Below are 22,448 nucleotides of genomic sequence, written 5' to 3'. Positions count from 1 at the left end.
CAGTTATTGTGTTAGAGTCAGGATGGATGGCTGGGGAGGGGTGGGGAAGAAGGGGGGGGAGTTGATCCATCCTTATAATGCCACATACCACTCCACAGTTATGAAAAGGAGCATTATCCTTAACATGTGATTTCAATATGCATGACAGCAACATTCACTTTTTGCAAAATATTAACACTGCATGGTAATAAATGTTCTCACTCACCTGCGACTGCTTGAACGAAGGCTGACAATGTGAAGATGCTCTTATGACACAGAGTCCTCTTGCAAATACTCAGGATAGATCCCACCGCTGTTACCGCAAATATTGCCAGCCCCAATGCGTATAACAAGACCATCAGCACCCAGAACCCGCTGGGTAGATCTAATAACCGTTTGACGTATGTGGTGCAACTAGTATCGTTCATTCCCCCGGCATAAAAAGTTTCTTGACAACGAGTGAAAATTCCGAGAGACACCGAGTAAACGTCGCCTTCTTCTGGTATCACTGTCGTGTTCGATTCGGAAACAAATATGGTGTACTCTCCTTCCTGCATTTCTGAGAGAGGTCCTAACAACCAATATGATGATATAAGTGCCATGACATGCATAAGTACTGTGGCAACACTCAACAGTGTCCAAGCTAAGGAACGTATCGTCACTACGATGAAAAACATTTTGGCGTCGGTGTGTAGTCGCTGTTTTTAAAGATCACCCTATGAAACAAAACTACACACTTTTATTGCACACTGTACTCTGTAAGTAGGGAAAGGGCACAATCTGGAAAGTGTTCCAACAATATATGAAGTAACTTGCACACTGCAAAAATATGCACAGTTGATATACTTTCAACAGGACTGAGCATGTACGACACAATAATCGCTTTATGGTGAAAGAATTAATTTAAAATCAGTAGAGATATTCTGCAGTGTTAATGATCAGTTGTAGTAATTAGCTTTGTTTCCTACCAGCATGATGCCACCTCACCATCTCTCTCTCCACAGACTGACCAGACCAGCTAAGATCAAGATCATCAATCATCCACAGACTTATATGATTGACCGCTGCTAATGCTCACCAGGCTGTCTCTCCTTTTGGTCACTATATCAGATAGATGTTATATATCCACCAACTGTATACGTACATAGTACGTGGGTCAAACACTCTCCTAGTTGCACAAAATATTGTCCTGGTCAAATATTGGAGTTGTCTTCCAGGATCTAAGAGTAAATAGGAATTTTTCCTCCGACGAGGAGAGAAAAGGAAGCTGTTAGATCCTTTCGTTGAAAACCAAGCAGTGCTCGGAGCGTTCAGCTTTAATTTGGTTTACAGCTGGTTATATTCCCGCTCACAATCCTTAATGACTGCTGCCAGTCTCCAGGGAAATCTCTCACACGAAGCAAGCACGGAGAGTTGAACAGCCAATCTGCTGGTAGAAAAAGACGGAGGAAGGAGTTTTAAAATGGTAGAGTTCTCTGTTTGCCAATTAGTCGCGTTCAAACTGGAATTTTTGGATGAGTGAATGTGTTTTGAGAAAGAAAAAAAAATGATCAGATGAGGTATTCGATGCAAATTACTGTGGAAGAGTCAAAGACGATGAAAGAGCTACTTTGCAGAATAAATGCATCCGATTTGGGAATTGAGAGGCACTTGGTATTAGGCAATTAGTTGGAGCATGCATAAATTGACTATTAAAAAAGAAGATAAATTCACCTCAAAATAACCAATGAAAATAACTCATCCAGTGGAAAATTTGCCAATAGCAATAGTCCATGGAGTTCTGTGCGCAGACATGTATGGATTCTTTCTTCGTTAACAAACATTTTACTGTCAAAGTAATGCACTCACTATTAAGCTTACAGTAGTTTAGGTGAGGTGGCAGGACAATTTAAAGGTGAAGTTTCAAGTACACACACACACAAAAAAAGGGTGTCTAATTTAAAATACATTTGAGTGAAATGCCCACACACGGTAATGTTACATAAATTACCCCATTATACAGCTTAAATTGATTGTTTTTCTGTTTCTTATTGTATCTGATATTTACATACACATGAAAATGGGCAAGGTTATGTAAAACAAGATTTAAACCTTTAATTAATGCTGTGAATCAATAATTAAGATAATTCATGTTTCTAATTGATCATATATTGTGCAGTTTTGTGCATTGTAACAAGTCTATTGTGTTTGTTTGTTTAATGTTGTTGTTGTTTCTGTGTAAGTTAAAGGGCTTGCATCACATAATATGTATACATGTGAGAGAATTTCCAAAACATACCACTACTGATCACTTTTTAAAAATCAAACAATCTAGACAAATTTCAGTTTCAGTTTTTTGTCTGTTCGATTTCACAGGAAGTAATCACTTGATATTCATATATATTACCCAAACAGTATTGATGTTTAAATATCCATCAAAAACCTTTTCATGGATAATGATACAGTATATGTCCAAAAATGACTTTTTCAGCATTTACTATTCCCTAACAGATGGAAACATTTCATCATTTAGCTAACTTTGGATAAAAATGGCCAGATGGTATTATACAAGCACAGTATTTCAACGTTACCAACAGCAACGCCGCCTGGATCACATTTCCTTTTGGCTTTACATTAATATCTAATGCACTTTCACAGACACAGGTTTGTTAAATGCACATAGTTTATATACCCGCTGAATGTTTGCACTAGAATATTGGTTTATTTAGAATATGTAAATGAAACTTACAATTTCCCTCTGTATGCTACTTTTCTATCTACAAGCAACTTTCCTTTGAGCAAATACAGGCAGCTACAGTATAATTTAACTACAGTACCAGTAAAATTACTCTCTGAATGATCGTTTAAGAATTCAAGGAGGATCAGTTTTTACTACAGGCAGCTACAGTATAATTTAACTATACCAGTACCAGTAAAATTACTCTCTGAATTATCATTTGAGAAAGCAAGGAGGGGAGAATAATTACTAATTGGGATTCACATTAATGTTGACAGAATGGACCCTCCTTAACATCTCATGGACAACAACTAACACCGCTCTCAGCAACACCCACTAGCGTCGCTCTCAGCGACACCCAAATAGTGCCGCTTTCATCCGCATCCACTAGTGCCGCTCTCAGTGACACCATCTAACACCGCTCTCAGCAACACCCACTAGCTCTACTTTAAGCGACACCCCTCTCATCGACACCCACTAGCGCTACTCTCAGCAACACCCACTAGCGCTACTCTAAACGAGACCCACTAGCGCTACTCTCAGCGAAACCCACTAGCCCAGCTCTTAGCGACACCCACTCCCTAACTCGCATCCAAACCCATACCACAACTCTAGCAGCCAAAGAGTCGAAGACTGGAAAAATGTACGAACACGAACAACGTAGTGCAGACTGACTAGTACACATTTCACGCAATTGTAATTATGCACTGTGTAATGTGTCAGACAAATGTACACATTACACAGTGGATCTCCCACGACCTGTTTGTACAGTTTGTTGTCACAATGATTTCCCATACACCTGCCTGTATGGGTGCAGACAAAGTTGTGAGGTGTGAAACTCTCTGCGCAACAAGACACCTCAGATTGCCTACCACACATCTGATGATCTTTTCTTTTGTCATCAGAAAAAATAGCTGGCAAAATGGCAGAAATCACCAGATCGTTTTTCAATGCGTACTATTACATGAATGGAATCAAAAGACCAAGTCCAAGGCTATTAGCTAGTCTGATGAATTTTCGTGTCAAATCCGACAGAAAAACAAGAAACAGACAGAGAGAGTGATAGGAAACTGATAATATCTCTGCCAGTTTTCATGATTGCTCGTATCAGATTTACTGGCACAATGGATGCATGTATCAAAATCTCTTTTCATGTACTCTAGAGACTGTATCTAGATGTTTTTTGAAAGTACAGTACTTGTAGAAGAATACCAAGCAGATAAGGCCAACTGGTTCAAACACACCGTGAAGAAATTGTGTTATCACTTTGACCAATTTATGCGATATTGATCGCGAAAAATGCAATGTATATATTCAAATAGGACATGGGGGCATGAAGGTTAAACTTTCATTTCCACTCTTATATCCTGATGAGCTTCTCTACCTAGCCTTTATGAACGCACTGTAACAAACACGGATGATATTGCAACAACATAATGTTTGTCAACAGTGATCAACAATAGCTTGTTTTTGCCCTTTATAGGTCACTGTACCCAGTACACTGGATAATCCACTATGAAGTGAACCCAGTATGAACCCCAAAATATCTGCATAATTTCTGCACATACTGTAATAGTGTGTACATAATGTATCCAGTTTCACTACTTCCAACTTGTAATATAGTTCAAATTTAGATAAACTCAAGAACTAGTGTTTACAAGCTGAGGGTAATCTATAGTGTGCTGTGCAAAAAAATATGTCAAATATGAAATATAACTGTATAATGGGGAATAACTTAGTGTCCAAGTTTTATGTAGCAGTTTTGTATGTTCTGAACACTGTCTCATATAAAATGCTATGGTTCCTATATGTACAAAAGATGTTTTGCAACTAATTGGCACTTAATGGTATAGCAATTTGCCCATTTTGCATAGCATATGCAACACCAGTTCATCATTCTGTATACACAACATAACAAGTATCACTACTCCACCTTGTCATAAAGTTAAGTTACATTAACTCAAGAACTAGTGCCTATAAGGTGAGGGTATATTAAATGTATGTAAAAATGTATTAAATATGAAATATAACTGTATAACAGGGAATATAGTTTAGTGTCAAAAATTTTATGTAGCTATTTTGAATGTTCTGAACTCTTGTCTCATATAAAATGCTATGGTTCCTATGTACAAAAGATGTTATGCAACTACTTGGCACTTGTATGGCAATTTGCCCATTTTGCATAGCTCATGCAATACCAGATCAATAATTCCCAATTGCAAATAAACATTGGCAGTGAAAGACTATATAAACAATGAATGCTGACACATAGCCAAGGCTTAAGTATAGGCTGGTAGGTACAGTAGGACCCGGCCTAACTGGGCCTATATAGCACATACTTTATGCACAGTAACCGGTGACCGGTCCAAAGTATATTAGTCTTCAATGCTTTTGTGTTCATACCTTAAAGCAAAGGAAAGAGAAACTCCATATGTCCAGTACATTTCCCATAAAAAACACACACAAAACAAAAGCTAAAATATATATAGAAATATTTAACAGAAATTGAAAGTACTGTAGACCCTGTGATTAGGCCCACAGTACTATTATTTCATACTCACTGCTTGAAGTCCACAGAGTCTTCTGTAGAACCAAAGATAAACCTCTTACTCTGTCTGCATTCCTACCTATAGGTTACTGAGTTGTTTAGCTATATGCAATCTTTCTTATATACACTACAGCTATATATTTACTAAAACTCACACACACACATGGAGTAGCTAGGAACCAACTGTGTCATCAACAGGATGTACATATGAGAAATGAATTGAATGGAATAGCATATGTATTCAGCAATAAACTAATGTATCTCTATATTTTATCTCTTACTTGGACTTTGTACATGCAGTAGTTATTATGTACAGTACAGTATGTGATGTGAAAGTACACAGTCAGATATATACTAGTCAATCTGTAGAGTTTAGACTTCATCTAACAGTTTTTCCCAATTGTAAATAAAACAGACCCTAATTAACATTCCACAATTTTAAAGCAGTTTAATACTTATATCATGGTGAAAAGCAAATATGTAGATGTTACCAACAGGGTTTGCTTCAATACCAAAGCAATGCTTGTTTGGGTCATGTCTGATAAGAAAACTGAAAACAAGATGGAGAGAAGGTTTGTAATGATGTAGATCACAAAAAGGGGATTATCATTGTCATGTGAATATAATTTATTGATAATTGCACACAGCCTGCAACACAAAAGAATCTCCACGGCAACGGTACTCATTAAGGGGATGTACTTCACAATGTACACTTTCCATGGCAATTTTGAAATTTTGCAGGTCAAAGTTTGTACTTCTGAAATAAAGAATTATTCTGATATTGTGACCATTTTAAACAATGCAATTCTGTCAATGTTAACAATGCAATTCTGTCAATGTTTATCTCAGGAACTTTTCAACATATATTGTATCATTTGAGTAAAGCCAAGACACAAATTAATTAACAGCCCATCCAAGCTTAATTATTAAATACAAAAGCAACATGCTCCATTATGATTTATACAAGGGACTTGCTGACCACTAGTATCTGTGACCAGGTGATGAAAAGTTTGACAGTTGGAGCTGTCAAGTACTTCCTGTAAAAGAGACTTACGGAAGTGATCCGAATCATATTCCCACACCCGGGCCGACCAATGTCTGGGAAAATTTAGACTTTTATAATTAACACAGGCCAGTAAAGAAGAGTGCAATTCTATTTTAAAAGGCTGATGGTAGGGGCAATTAATGGACACTTCCTGGAAAGTACTCTATTGTTTGGAAATATCATGAAAGGTTAATGATGTTGTTCAGAATTATCATGAGTTGCATTTTTAAACAATGGTTCCCATTAAATCATTATTGGAAGAGGATGGAATCAAAACCCTATAGAATATTTCTCAGAATTTAAAACTGGTGAGTCATTAGCAAATTTGTACTTGAGGTTAAATTTCTCACATTTCTCTAAAATTTGGTATAGTGGGTAGAGAAATAACTGGAACCAGAGAAAAATGCAGTAATCACTTTTTACTGTTAATATTTACAATTTTGGTTCAGAACTTCAGAATCTTACAAGTGCTGCAAAATATCGGAGGAAAATCAAGGTGGAGAAGGGAAGAGATGAGAGCCAGGCGTAGAGCGGAATCTGGGATGTTTCAAAGGTTAAGATTCATTCCATGAGGTTGGGATACTAAGGTTTTTGGGGGTAACAATATGCTTACAAGGCATCATAGGTCTTATGTTTATGTTACATTGGTACACATGTTACACATGTCTAGCAGTAATACCAATCAATGGAAATCTATCTCGGTATTTATCAACTAATTTTAATCACTAGTTGGACAGGTAAAGTAGTATGTGTGGAGTTTGGTGATACTCATAGATTCCCTATCACCATTGGAAAAATAATAGACAATTACAGCAGTAGCCTCCACTTTGAAAATAATATCAGTCAACAGTTAGTTGGAACAAAGTAGTGCCGTATCATGTCAAACAGCACATGCCACAAAGTGAGGTATACTCACCGTATCACCTTAACTGAGCTTAACAGAAGGCTGGCAATACACCCACCCAATTGATACAGGCATAAACAAAGTTCATCCCAATGAGGAAGCTAACAAAAGTTCAAATGAAAAGAGTAATGAACAAAGTCGCTGAAAATTTTTTGAAAAGTTTGACACCATCTGCAAATCCATAACCTAGCTCACACACAGAAATGTGTGTGAGCTAAAACTATTTTGAAAATTTAACCATGTCTCACATTGCAACCCAACCTCATATAATGACCCTTAATGAAATTGAAGAGACATATATGAGTAGATGTGCCTATGTTTTAGAGAATGGTAATTTACTTGCAATTTTGTACAAATTGTCCATTCCACAATATCAACCTCCCCCCCCCCCCTTCCTCTCCCTTAGCCATGCTAATGTAAATATAATGTACTGTACCATTACATATCATCAACATATAATATAACAAGTATGGCAATGCAAGTTGTTATAAAAAATCAACTTAATAGCTGAGTCGGTTTTAATTTTGTTTTCAATCACATGGACAGCTAAAACTAACATGGGCATTTCTATCACAGACAATGGTATAGGGCAATACAACATACCAAACATGTCACAGCTGTCTGTAAAATCGAATCTGGGACTTGGTGGGTGACTTTATCCCAAGTATCGATTGCAAATTAAATATTCTAAGTCAAACATTAACTACCTGGGGATCGAATGTATCTAACGTGTCAAAATAAATCAGCAGGAAAGATTTTCTTTGGGTCATGCGATACGTTCTAAATGACTGGATGATAAGGTACTGTACACATAAAAGTAAAGGCAAAAGGAGAGAATATGTACACATATTATGAGAAATATTTATGGGAGCTGATCAGCGATGATGGTACTTGTAAGTCCAGAGTACCACGTACAACAGTGAGAGGCAGACGACCATGAAAGCCGAATTGTTAAGGATTTTTTATTTTATGGTTGTCCCTTTTTGGTACTAGTCCGAACAGCAAAATTGATTGCCCGAAAAATGTAACAAGGTATCAAAGAATGATACATTGTTGGAGAGATGCGCCGGTCTGGTGAATATAGAATACTAACTTTGTACTGGTCAGTGAAACTCGGCTTTGGGTGGAAGATACAGGCCAATTAAGATGATCACTTTGACTAATCTTGTTCACTATTCATAAACGGATGAAACGAGCAGTGAATAATTTATCCGGTATCGCATCACAAAATGGTCAAATAGATAGATACAAACTGTGCAAAGATGCATAGCAGCCTTTGTACACAGGAACCACATCATTTATAAGCTCCACAAACTTTAGAGCCCTCAAAGCTGCTGCACACAAGATTGGGAATAATAATTTTAATAAATTGTTCCCTGAACAAGAACAATACCCTGGCAGTTACCATAGGAAATGAACAAATTTCTTGGAATCAGTTCTCAGTTTTTTACCATGACTTTAATTCATGGAATTGTTATTAACATACCGACACAGTGCAGCATAAGTATCGACTGAATGATGAATTGGTATTAATTATGAGCTGAACCAAGCACAAAGAGGCTTAATATGCTAAATGATTATTCATCACAAATTACTGTTCCTTCTTTCACTGCTGGAAGTCTGTTTCAATTGCTTGTTTCCTAAATTGCTGTTCCTTCTTGCAAGAAACTGATGAATTAAGTATCAAACATTTATGTATAGATTTATAACTCTTTTCACAACAGGAAGTACCGTATTTTGGTATACATACTAAAAAAGTTCCAGTGACAAATTGTTTTTTGATTATCAACTACAGTACAGTATACATGTGCTCTAAGAGAAGAAACCACAATCGTATACTGTTTAAGACAAAATCTAATTAAAGGGGAAAAAAGGGAATTTTTTTTTTTTCTCTCCCCAGTGGAAGGGATTTTAAGAGGAAATTGCAACAGTTTACTTTCTTTCTGTCCCTCAAATCCCATACATAGTAAACTTTCAGCTTCTGTGGTATGACAGATGTAGCTCTAAGGTTGACAATAAAGAATCCACAATCACAAAATTTAGACCTTATCCAAGAAAACGAAGTAAAAAGGGGTAAAGTCTTTCCTTCCTCATCCAAGGGGGCCATTTAGAAACAAATTCAACCCTCTTCATCCCCCTCCACTGTCACATCCCTCTTCAATAATAATCATTTCGAATTCTATCACATGTACAGTACCTAGGCTCCTAGAACTTTTAAAGACAGATGTTGCATTAAGAGTGATCAAGTACCTTATAAAGCTCTGTAGTAAATGGCTTTGCAATGAGGCTCAAATGCCATCATCATTAATATGCTGCTGCTGTATCTGTAATTTACACATCACTAATAACTGACAGCCAGTAATCATGCACCTGAGCTGTCCCAGAAGGAATAACACATAAATGTCAATAGCATCATCAAATTACAGACATTATGATTATTGATTGGGTAGTAAAGAACAATTAATGTAGTTATGAAAATCTGTCCACCTACAGTAGCTGCTGTGATTTAAAAAAAATTTTTTTAGTTCAGACATTCTGACATGTTCTTTGGGGAAAGTGAAAAGAAGAGCATGTGCTCGTCTAATAACCTGAAGAATACAAAACTATGACTCTTGTGCACTGTGATGGAAAGAACAAACTACTACACTATGTATATGATACTTCTCAACAGTATTGTTAATGTACCATACATAGAAACAAAGAGTGTGTTCAAGGACTAGATGTAACATACAAATCCATTTGACATTTATTGTCAATGCATTAGCATTGGGAGGAATAGCCTGTGCATTTTCCATCTGTTTTTTTTGGGGGGGGGGAGGGGAGGGAGGGGGAGCCTCTTTTATCATTTGATTATTAGCTTGCTGTTAGGTGAGTAGCTTAAGCCATAATTTTATAACTCTGATATCAAAATGAAAATCAGGAGGCAATTTCAAATTTAATTATACATTCCATTAAAACACACTATGAAAAACAATACCTTACCCCTGCGGCTGAATCCTACTATTAACCAGACCAGAACCTTACAATGAGTGACATTATCCCAATCAGTTAAACAAAATTCCTTAGACTATAACCATTTCACAAAAGAATGAACAAATTAAGGCTGAACACAAAATCACTCATATGCATCCTTTGTTTATAACAGAAACATACTCCATAACCTCACACACAGTAATGTGTGTGAGCTAAAAACTATTTTGAACATTTAACCATGTCACTTGTTGCACCCAACCTCATAGAATGCATTGAAGAGAAATAAGAATAAATGTGCCTTTGGTTTAGAGAATGCTAAGTTACTTGCAATTTACAATGTAGCACTGCGTGGTTCGTTTATGTAAGGTTTGGTGTGTTGAGTACGTGGTAACACTGCTACTGTATCATAGACACTAACCCTTACCGAATCAGACTCTGTGACTTGCAACATCAACCGCTGAATTTTCACCCTCCGTAGGAGGTAACATGGAGTAAGTACTACCCTGTCCAAGGTTTATATTTTCATGGTTGCACCGTACCCGCATAAGAACGAGTAATGATCGACGAGTTTGGATTCAGTCAAGTGCTTTTTCCAACAACCATATGCTACTGTACCTGCAGATTTTGTATCCCAATGACAAATGACGGATTAATACATAGCATTGCAAGTCTCATTTGAAACATCTACAATAGATCCATGTATAACCTGCACATTGCATTCCGTTCCGTACACTGAGCGTTGCTACGTTACCACAGAACATTGAACGATCTCCACAAAAAAAAAATACAATTTATCGCTGTTATCACAAATGCATACATACAGTACATATTGTTTGTGTTTTACTTCCTCTTAGATTCTAGATTAAAAAGTCATGACTACATAGTATAGCAAGTCTCATTTGAAACATCTACAATTGATCCATTTATAACCTGAACATTGCATTCTGTTCCGTACACTGAGCGTTGCTAAGTTACCACCGAACATTGACCGATCTCCACAAAAAAATTACAATTTATCGCTGTTATCACAAATGCATACATACAGTACATATTGTTTGTGTTTTACTTCCTCTTAGATTCTAGATTAAAAAGTCATGACTACATAGTATAGCAAGTCTCATTTGAAACATCTACAATTGATCCATTTATAACCTGAACATTGCATTCTGTTCCGTACACTGAGCGTTGCTACGTTACCACAGAACATTGACCGATCTCCACAAAAAAATTACAATTTATCGCTGTTGTCACAAATGCATACATACAGTACCAATTGTTTGTGTTTTACTTCCTCTTAGATTCTAGATAAAAAGTCTATGACTAATTAAATTTGTCCTTCAAACTTTAAGTAATAGCTCAGCAGGTGGTACTATGCATTCGGAACATATAATTCCCTCACAGAAGTCTATTGAGGTGAGCACTTTCAAGTGAATTACTGGCCAGTAGTCTTGGTGTACAGTGGCATTTGATACGGCAGAGGACACAATAGTGTCCAGTTTACAAATTTAGGTTTAATGTCCTTCATACTGTTACAGAACAAAGGTTTGGGGAAAAAATCATGCATAAGAAATTGGATGATACTTAGGTATACAAAGATTACCAAAGATTACAAGAACGAATGAAAGTGTAAGTTCAGTCAAGTACAAAACAGCTATGTGTTGTATAATGCCTGTAATCATTTTCTATATTAGCAATCAGAAAGTTACTTTCAATTAATTCAAGAATACGAAAAGCATTTAGTCGAAAGCTGTTAGTACAAAACTTCAAATGTAAGTTTATGAAACTTTGCTTTTGAATCTTTCACAAAAAGTTTCCACTGAGAAGTCAAACTTATAATTGGGCTAGAAAGCTGAGAGTATTTAACGATAACTTTACATTGATGTTACACTTAGTGACCTTTCAAATAACCTTACGAAACTCACAGAATAAAAATCTCTTGATGCTCCATTCTACTGTACTTCGGTACATCCTGTATATGAGAGTACCTCCTTGTTACACAGAGTACATCTACAGTAATTAGGTTTTGATGATTTTTTTTGGTTATGCTTTCTCCTAGTCACTGTGGTTTAAATGATAATCCCCTCAAAATGTATGTGGATCTTACATTCAAAAGATAAAACTCAGCTGGCCATCAAAAAGGAATGGCGTAACGTCAGGAGCTTTTGAAATTTTGGCTCCAACTATTAAATTGAGGACAGTCATACATAATGTGCGTACTACCGACTTCATTGCAGAAGGAAAGGTCCTTTTATTGTTGAATTACCTTCACTTCTTGACGACCTGATGACACAAGACCCAGATTTGACTCAGATGCAAACTTATAGCAAAATTTTTAAAATGATTTTGGGCCATTATTTTTAATCATCTAGTCGGCAATGCAGAAAAATGGAATTTAAGTGATTGCTTTTTGATATTGAAAGAAATCGTCAATCATGATTGCTACAGTAAATAAAACTTTCATTTGATCAAGAAGTAAATACATGATTTAGATCGGGTGCAATCTTATTGTTTATAATTTATTCATTGGCTGTGGTTAATTCCAAGAGACAAATAGGTGACAAAGCATAAAATGTAACTAATTTCAAAGTGAGGAATGCATTTACAACTTTTGTGAATTTGATATAAAATTTACACAATCTTGCCTGATATATACGCTTAATGTTGAGAAAAGACTACAACAGAACCAGTGAATGGTAAACTTCTATCACAGCCATAACAATAGGTAGTGAGTGATCAGCCATAAATATATCGACACAAAATATTCTCTACAAAGAAAAAAAATAGCATTAAAGAAAACTTTGCGCTTTCTTTTCAATATTAATCAAATTCAAGGATAGCCAACTGTGGATATATATATAGTAGCATCTTATTATTAACACAAGTAGAAAGTAAATATCGTTCCATTTGTTTTATATCCATATAATATGGTTATATACTTTTAGTTAAAAATAAAAACAATTATACCTTTTGTGTTGTGAATATCCTAAATATGACTTCTATCTGCCAATTTTTTTTCTATGACAGTCTGAGTATACAGTGATTAGCAGTTCCAAAAAAAAAAGGTTTTTAGTACTCACTCACCCACTAACTTCCAAGGGAATTCAAAGAAACTGTAAACTGTTGATACCACCACATTGAATTACAGTCACCGAATCTGAAATCCATATATCTAGCTATTAATCCGTAACCAAAAGGGAACTACTGCAGTGCTTTGCCCCGGCTCTGATAATGAGGTATAGATTCGAAATGACTCCCACATATAGCTCAGGCCATGCACCCGTGTTTAACACAGCTGTGCTTAATGACAATAGACACTTAAAAGTCAACCGCTAACAGCGTGTTGAGGTCTGGATTGGCTAACCACTATTGTGTTGTGTGGTTTAGAGCCGATTTAGAGAACTGGTTTGGCAAGCAGGTGAATAGCCATTTGCAGGCGATATGTATCCATTGAAGAGTGCTTTTGATTATTGGGGGGGAAATCCTTGCCGAAAATAATATTGACAAAATCAATACTGCAGGCTACTTCAAACTCTATTTAAACTTTGTTTTCCCCCGAAAATAATATTGACAAAATCAATACTGCAGGCTATTTCAAACTCTTTTTATACTTTTTTTTCCCCTTCAAGTTAATGTGTAACGAAGCTTGCATCAATACTTTAATTCTCTTGTGTTAAAATGATCGTGACAAAGTGGGCTGAATGTCAGCCTATAAAATAGTTCCAATGCAGAAAGGAATCCTGAGATAAATATTAGATTCTCTTTGAATGAAAGTTTGTGAGAAAATTTTGGGTTTTTTTTTCTTTCTCTTTATGTTTGGGAAGTCAGTCGACTTGCGATTGGTCATTGGCTTTGCTTCAAAGACAAATCAAACTAAATATGGACTGCATTACAAGATATTCCTATATATGATGTTTGTCATCACTATTTAGAGATGCAACGATTCCTTTTGAGTCTGATACTTGCTAAAGGGAACGGACTGTAGCATTTACAGTTATAGATGTCAAAGAAAGTAAGGTAGGGAAAAGAAGAAAGGGGGGGGGGGTGGAACAAAGGTGGTAAGGCAAGGAACATAGTAGGTCTTTCAAGGACAAGGTGGCTAACTTCATTTAGCCTCATAATTTCAAGCAGTTTCTTTTCTCCTTCCCACCTTGCCACATCCCGCCTCCCTCCCACCCCCCCCTCCCCAACATTTGCAAAACAGGTGCTGTCACTGACTAAACGTACAGACCATGACTATAGTGAGTAAATTTCCATTTGATGGATGTCTCTGTTTCAGTTCAATTCCAATATACCTAAGTTTCTACAGTGGGAAGTGGTGCCAATATACAATAGAGACAAATTTAAGTTTAAAGTTCAGTACACTATAGAATAAATGCTGATATTGTCTTTTCTTTTGTAGAAAGCATAAAAGCAAAAACAAGTGTAAAAAGTTATTGTACAAAGTTTCTATCATAAAGCAATGAAGCATACTTTTCCATTTAGTAGTACAGTACATACAGTAAAATGGTTTAAAATCTATATTACATCATTTGGTAACTAAGGTGATCTGACATTATTTCTTAAGCATGTATACGTAGAAAGGGGAAAAAAGAAAAGGAAGGAATCACACTTTAACTATACAATAACTGTTGTACAAAACAATAGTTCAATTTGAACTACTAAAGCTATTATACAGTAAGTAGTATATGATTGGTATTACAGTAGGGATAGGTAGGGATGGGTGGGAATAGGGTACAACAGGATCAAAATAAAATGTGCAGATAAGGAATGGGAATTTAGGGAAGGGTACTAGAAGAGAGATAGAAACATAGTAAAGTATGCCTGATTCCCACACAATGTATACGGTAATTCATCATAACTATAATTACTGTACTAGGGTAGAGTATCATAAAGGATAGGACAGAGTGAGGACATGTACTAAATTATAAGGTATTAAGTATTGATGAATGAATTGATATTAATAATAGGAAGTATAGTAAAGGGAATTAGGGAGGAAAAGAGAAGGGTGATCTAGGTCCAGACCTTGTAGTTACAAACAGCTTTTAGAACAGTGTTACATTAAATAAATGTGGCATAATACTTTAATGTTATTCTTGCCCCTGGATGCCATCGAGGTAAACACTGAAAGCTAGTCATAATGTCTTAAGGTACATCCATACCTTGGTACATGAGTAACTGAATCATAGGACACACTTGTTTTCCTGACAAAATATTAGGTATTCATAATCATTAAGGTATTTTAGAGTGACTACAAAGGATGTTGCATTCTGTGGATTCACTACCTTAATTTCCATGAGGCCTGATGCTTCTATTTAAAACAACTTACAGGATGCATTGATAATTGATCATTAAAAAATTATGACAGATTTAGCAATTTTTTTTTTGCTTGTCATTTCTATGTGCCTGGCTGAAGAGGAAATATTGTATGAGCTGCAAAATTATCTTTCATAACATTGCAATACTGTGTTATATTTACAATGTCTTGTACATCATGTGACAACTAAGAAATATAAATTAGAATAAAAAAAACATTACAAATGAGGAATACTGGACTGACCAATGTATTGTAAGAGTGTATGTTATTGTCATGTAAATTGTCTTTATCATCAAGTAAAGTTCGTTTGCATATTGAACGTATTCAGACGACTGTGTATGTTCATGTCATTTCTGTTATTTGTATGTTAATTAGTTGCAGTATCAGCTGTAATTGTTGGTAGTTTGGAGGGGATTCGAGTGCCGAGTCTGGAGTGAGACAGATCGTCAATATATGTACATAACGCACGCAACGCATCGTGTATGTTTCCTATTTTTCGCTACGCCTCGCTCCGCAGGAAAGCCCTCACAGATAAGCATAGACTAGAACCCCTTAACGCCACATTTATGCCTGTTACAGCTGTATCTCTTTTTGCTTGCTCAGTCACTTTCTTTGCCGCAGTTTAAAGGCTACCTTTAAAATTAGTGGAACTTTCGGTAGGAAACAATGTCAGAATATTGTACACTCAAAGTTTTTGCATCTTGCTTTAAAAATCCCAACCTCTGTGAGACCACTGTGGGACAAGAACCGTGATGGATATGTCTTTAACTAGGTGACATTCTTTCAAGTCATTAATAGTGAAACAAACTGAAATTTAATGAGAACCACGCTATTGAGAAGAACCCCCAACAGGATATGATTAATTTCCACATTTGCTGCATCAAACACGCAACTAGTAACTATATCGCCTTGGTTCCATGTCTGAAATTTATAAAGTATGTGGTATGCCTGGGTCTGTGCGATCAGTTCCAACACCAGCTATCCTACATAACTTGGTTATGTCACATTTAACATGAAATAGTCCAGGAACTGTACATAATGTGTGTAGTTAGATACAGTAGTCTGCATTCCTCGAAAATAAGTTCATGAGTGTTAAAAAAGCGAGAATTACAACAATGTCCTGCTGAGCAGTTTAGCAAACCGGGGAAGTGGGACGAAATACTTTAAATTCTTAGTAACTGTGGGTTAATGGTGCACATTACAACATTAGAGTAATATAAACTGTAAAACATGCCATATCATTTCATTTCATTTCATTTCATTTATTTGTTTTTTCTCAATATACGGTACATTGTATGTCATACAAACGTTTACAGATATGAAATTGAGTATAAAGAGAAAGGAAGTGATCTAAAAACCTGAAAGGCTTATCGAGTAGAGCCACTCCCTAAAGAAGGAAAATAATTAAGTTATCAGAGTTAACGATATAAACAAACAAAGATTTCTAAAAAGTATTATGGATCAATAATCACTTATGTAAACCTCGCTTAATTGACTTTTAAAGGAACGTGGTGACTGAGAATCATTTTGTATATGATCATGATGATTAAGTAGATAATTCCAGCAAGTGTTTGCCCGATAACGTATACTCTGTTTACCCAGGTTACTATGGGGAAAAAGTCTATGTATGTGACCAGCCTGTCTTGTATTATAATCATGGATTTCCCTATTAACAGTGAATAAATTTTTACATATGGGCGGATTATACCCATTAATAGAGCGATAAGCGAATGTAGCAAGATGAACTTTCACAAGGTCATTATGGTAATGTATCAGCATAAAAGATGAAGTTAGTCACAAAGTAATTTTGATAAGCTATAGACAGAGGGCTTATATATATCGGATGCTGATTATATATCCAGAGGTTCGAAACCCATAAGGAAGGTCATAATTCCACTGTAGGCTGTTGTCACCTGTATCGAACAATACTAATTCTGTTTTGGTGACACTTTACTCTAGAGATCAAGCATGATGCTAACCAACATGAAATCATTTGTGATTCCTAAAGCCGGATCTCGAAAGAGATACTTTGAACAGACTTTATTGTTAATAGAATGGAGGTAAACTACAAAGGCAAATGAATCTATATATAATTGAAATTGTAATGAGTTGAAAAATCCAGAACAGTGAAAAAACATCCAGACTCCAACGGGATTCAAACCCTGGACTCCTGCTTTATATGTGGACACCCTAACCACTAGGCTATGGACACTGCTTGTATGTCCAGAGGTTCGAAACCGGTAAGGAAGGTCGTAATATACTCACTGAAACATGTATGAATGTTACTGTGCCAGTATCAACAGATCTGTTCAGCAATTAACTCTTTAAAATACCAATCCAAATAGGTGATGAAGATGATAGTAAACACTTCTCAATTCCATTATATTACCTATAATGGCTATAAGATTCCCACAGTTTACACAGGAAGTCAAATTGGAAATTTCAGAGCATCAAAAACCACCTTTGGAAAATTGGATGTGACATCCAATTTGTACTGAACTGTCTGTATGCAAGCTCACTCTGCGGGGAACTATACAAACACCTTGCAATTTCTGCAATAATCTCCAGTTAGGTTATGGAAATCCTTACATGGTATCTCAGCATGGTTAAAAATACTCGAGCAATACACATATCTGCATACATCACTTGACAGTGTCGCAAATTTGAGATAAGATCGATATGAACAATATAGTAGATTTGATATTTTGCAAGGTACTTCCACAAGAACTGTTAATTTTTCACAGCCGGATCATATTAAAACAGCTTTTATCATTACTAAGAGAAGAAAGAGAAAATTTCTACTCGGAGGTTTTAAATCATATATTCGACATATAATGCTTCGTTGCTATGCAACCATTTTGTAATATCTACTTTTTATGACAGAGAGAGATGAAAAACAGAGGCAAACAGTTTCCATTATGAGAACTCTCATTTAATTTAAATGGACTCTCAACCAGAACAAAAGATTCAGTAGAATTATTTAGCACTTTTTAGATGTTAATTAACCCAATGAACCGAATACAGGTTACTTGCATTTATGAAGGGTCAATGAACTTGTGAGTAATATATTTTTCTTTCTTTTCTTTTTCTTTAAAGGGGGGGGGTGGGAGGGGGGTAGACAGGACAAGGAGAAGGCAGCATATAACAAATTTAAGTAGCTTCTGACTCTTAACAATTCTTGACTCTTGATTAGTTATATATTGGGTGCACAGTAGAATTAAACTACCTGTAATAGTGAACATTTAGCATGTACACTACCTACCTTGTCATGTACCTCAAATTCTGCAAAACCTTGTCTTTTTCCAATTGATCACCATAATATCAAATTATGCAAAACAAATGCAAATAAAAGATATATATATTCCATGGAGCAAAGTCTGTACAATAAATGCTCACATATGCAGATCTATTAGAAAAAATAATGACTGCACAACCAGTGATCATCTGTAACCAACTGAAGGAGAGATATATTTGGTTTATACATAAAATTGCCTCAGAGCATAATTGGTTCTAACATTTTCCACAAAAAATCTATCACTTCCATAGGACTTTTTAACTGGAGCATTAATTGCAATATATTTGCTTTGCAGTGCTTGGTTCTAGGCCCAGAGCTGTACTGCATATAATATATATATATTTATGTATATATATTTAGCCAAAATTGTGACTCAGTTTATTAAAGCATTTAATTGGCGCAAGGTTCTCCAAGCAGCAGCCAACGGCAAGTACACAAAGGTTGATTAAAATTTTCTCCTGTGTGAATAATTTCGCTGTGCAAGCAGCCACCTGATTGCCAGACAAATTGCTCTTTCTTTAACTACCGAGCAGAAATATTAATCACTTTTCCAAACTGGAAAAAGAAGGCCAGGGGCAGAATCCTTCACGAAATATCAAATTAAAAGAGAAAATTAATAAGGATGATAGTCTGTGTTGCAAACAATTCTTTCATCCCAGGCTGTGGAAGGCAACTGCTGGTTGCTAAGGGAGGGGGCCCACAGGGAACCATTTATAATGATTGTACATGTACAATAATATAGGTTCACAGTCTTTATGGGATAAGCTACCAATGTTGTGGAAGTAACTGTGCCTAACTGTATATGAGAAACTAAGGAGCCCCTCTTAATATGTACAGTACAGTAGATTGCTGTCACTTTTATACATTGTTACATTTTGATACCGAAAGTTTTTAATTTATTAAATCCAGAAATTGAAATTAACTAATAGAAAAGTTTTTATTTTGAATTTGTCCATAGCCAAACTTACAATTTTAAGTGTTGTCTGACAAGCAATGCAATATATGTCGCAAACTATTGCCAAATTCAAGCACACAGATGGGATACATGAGAGGCAAAATTTTGATGGTGTAGACAAATTTACCCAAAATTTGTGACATAGTTACACATTAAGCCTTTTATGCATGCTATATGCAACCATTATCTGGGAATATCCATGTTTAGAGAAGATCATGTATTAGCCCACTAGCAATCATGATGGTACAGGTACATCCATTCACCCTCTCCCAGCTCTCCAATGATGCCCCCTAGTCCTTCCTGTCACCTTCTAAAACAAGACGTGTCTGTTCCGTAATCATGCACAAGATGAACAAACCCATACAGATCTGCATTTCTGGACGAGCTGTTAGAAGTCTTTTGAGAGACATCAAGATCGAGGCACCCATCCATTGACTTCATTCTCAAACGTATTGCTGAAATTGTCTTATTTTAATTAGATCTATGTCTTATGCAAAATGGTTTAGTGGTAATAAGTTCAAACAAAAGTTAAACCTAATATTCTCCAAAGATTAACTCACCAGTCGAAGTTCTCATCCACACACCTGTATGTACGCTTTCAGTGGTAAAGCCTATGTGAAAGATAGTAGAGATCCATCAATGACTCTTTATTTATTATTACCAACAGTGTGTAATCTCCTTAATGGAACCTCACTAAAACTGCAATAAACTGAATTCCTATTAACAATCTATTCCAGTGTAGTAAAGACAGCAATGACATGCATCATAATGAGTAAGAATGACCTACTCACCTCTCTGTAACCATTCTTCCAATGGGTCCACCTCTTCAAGAACTCACCTCCCACATATCCTGTTATTTACAGGAAATTCCCATGTAGCTTCAATTGATTAAACTCATATCTCAAGCACACACACACATACAAAAAAAGAAGGCAGTAAGACAACACTTCCCTTTCTTCTGCAAACTTTGTAAGATTATCAATAAACTGTTGTAACCACTCTAAAAGATTCATAAGGACTAATCCCTCTACACATTGTTTACAAGTGTCCAATAGACCTCCACTTATCATAGCACACAGCCCTCTTATTATTCATCAAAGTTTATCGGATTTTTACAGACCATTGCTTGGTGTTTATGTTGTGTGGGCATTGTCCTGGTATGGTGACTCCTTTGTTTTGGTAATGGTCAGTCTGTTATCCTATACACCTCATGGTGAGTCACCATTGTCGTGAGGACACTCAATACCAAGATAAGGCCATTGATTGCATCCTGGCTATGTGGATAGGGTCAGTAACTACAAAGTTGCTAGACTGTGGTGATTTTATACACTAATAAAATACTCTCTCTTCCCAGACTTAAAACACAATATGAACACAGGACACTCACAAAATAACCTGAAAAATCATTCTGAGAAAATAGTTCTAATTTTTTTTTCTCAAAGGAAACACAAAATGGTCAAGTGACTTTAAGATAAACAGAATACTTGATATTTCTATTTTTACATTAATATTTGTCTGCTTTCCTTTCAATGTTGAAATAATTAGCACATCTGGAGTGAGTACTATTTCCACATGACAAATAGTAGAATGGTACATACACTATTACAAAAAGGTGGAGGGTTGAACAAGGGTCTGGATTTTATGATTTGAACCAATATCCCCATCCTCTCCCTCCCCCCTTATAAAATGCAATTCATGAAGAAAGGGAAGGGGGGGGGGAGTTGTTACATTTCAGTAGTTACAGGCGTTATGCATTTACCACTGGGAATTAAAACAAGATAAAATGTATTTAAATCTTAATTATTCTGGATTCATTATCAGTTGTCTAAAACTTGAGCGACAAAGATCATAACATGAACAAAACATCCCCAAAATCTTACTACTACAATATGATGAGGAAAGGGGGGGGGGGGGGTACATTTATGCCTTACTTTCACTTATCATAGCAACTCAGTATAGGACAATGTTGTAAAAATGAACTTGATTCAACAAAAAGTACAAAATGTTAGTCCAACTCATCTACCATGGAAGTACTGTACTTCAATGCATCTACCTGAGTGACAAAGATCATAACATGAACAAAACATCCCCAAAATCTTACTATGCTGAGGAAAGGGGGGGGGGGGTACATTTATGCCCTACTTTAACTTATCATAGCGACTCAGTATAAGACAATGTTATAAAAATGAACTTGATTCAACAAAAAGTACAAAATGTTAGTCCAACTCATCTACCATGGAAATACTGTACTTCAATACATCTACCAAATCAGGAAATCATGGTCAGGAAGTTATACAGCAAATACGGTCTGGTAACCATCAAAATTCAGAGAAATGTTACAATCCACCATCGGCAGTAATACACCTCTATTGGTTGAGAAAGACATCCGTAATGACTGGGTAAAATCTATGCACTTATACTCTACCACCCCCTCAGCAATATTGCCCTGTATTTTTGGCAATTATTGGGCCGCATTGGTCTGAAATAGTCGGTATTAATGACTACAATCAACACAGGAGCCTTGGGAGTCAAAACTTAACAATTCTTCCATCAATACCACAACAGCCCTTAAAATTCAGGCTATTATCCGGTTTAATATGCCAGTAGATTTTGACATTTGCCAGCAGAAAAGTGAAAACGTATTTGCATTTTCTCTGCCAGTAGACCCAGGTATGTTGATTAAATTGTATTAAGGCAAGATAAATACCAGTGATGATTT

At 36.0% G+C, this 22,448-nt stretch overlaps 1 protein-coding gene across 8 annotated transcripts in view; it reads right to left on the bottom strand.

Moving 5' to 3' along the window:
• LOC139966323 (LHFPL tetraspan subfamily member 2 protein-like) overlaps nucleotides 1-22,448 on the bottom strand; it is a 45,968-nt gene that overhangs the window by 18,673 nt on the left and 4,847 nt on the right. Inside the window, exons 1-2 of one of the 8 annotated variants that reach the window (XM_071969203.1) lie at nucleotides 13,243-13,542; nucleotides 206-1,408 (exon numbers count right to left, since the gene is read on the bottom strand). In XM_071969203.1, the coding sequence (XP_071825304.1) occupies nucleotides 206-656 (451 nt within the window). In that variant the 5' untranslated portion in view covers nucleotides 657-1,408; nucleotides 13,243-13,542. Of the gene's footprint in view, nucleotides 1-205; nucleotides 1,409-5,256; nucleotides 5,496-10,583; nucleotides 13,087-13,242; nucleotides 13,543-22,448 lie in introns of those variants that run through there. The other 7 variants (XM_071969204.1, XM_071969202.1, XM_071969201.1 and 4 more) reach the window with 7 other exon arrangements.

Source organism: Apostichopus japonicus, chromosome 4 (assembly GCF_037975245.1).
Source record: "Apostichopus japonicus isolate 1M-3 chromosome 4, ASM3797524v1, whole genome shotgun sequence".
NCBI lineage: Eukaryota > Metazoa > Echinodermata > Holothuroidea > Aspidochirotida > Stichopodidae > Apostichopus > Apostichopus japonicus.
Note: the sequence above shows the minus strand (reverse complement) of the source record. Positions and strands in the feature narration are given on the sequence as shown.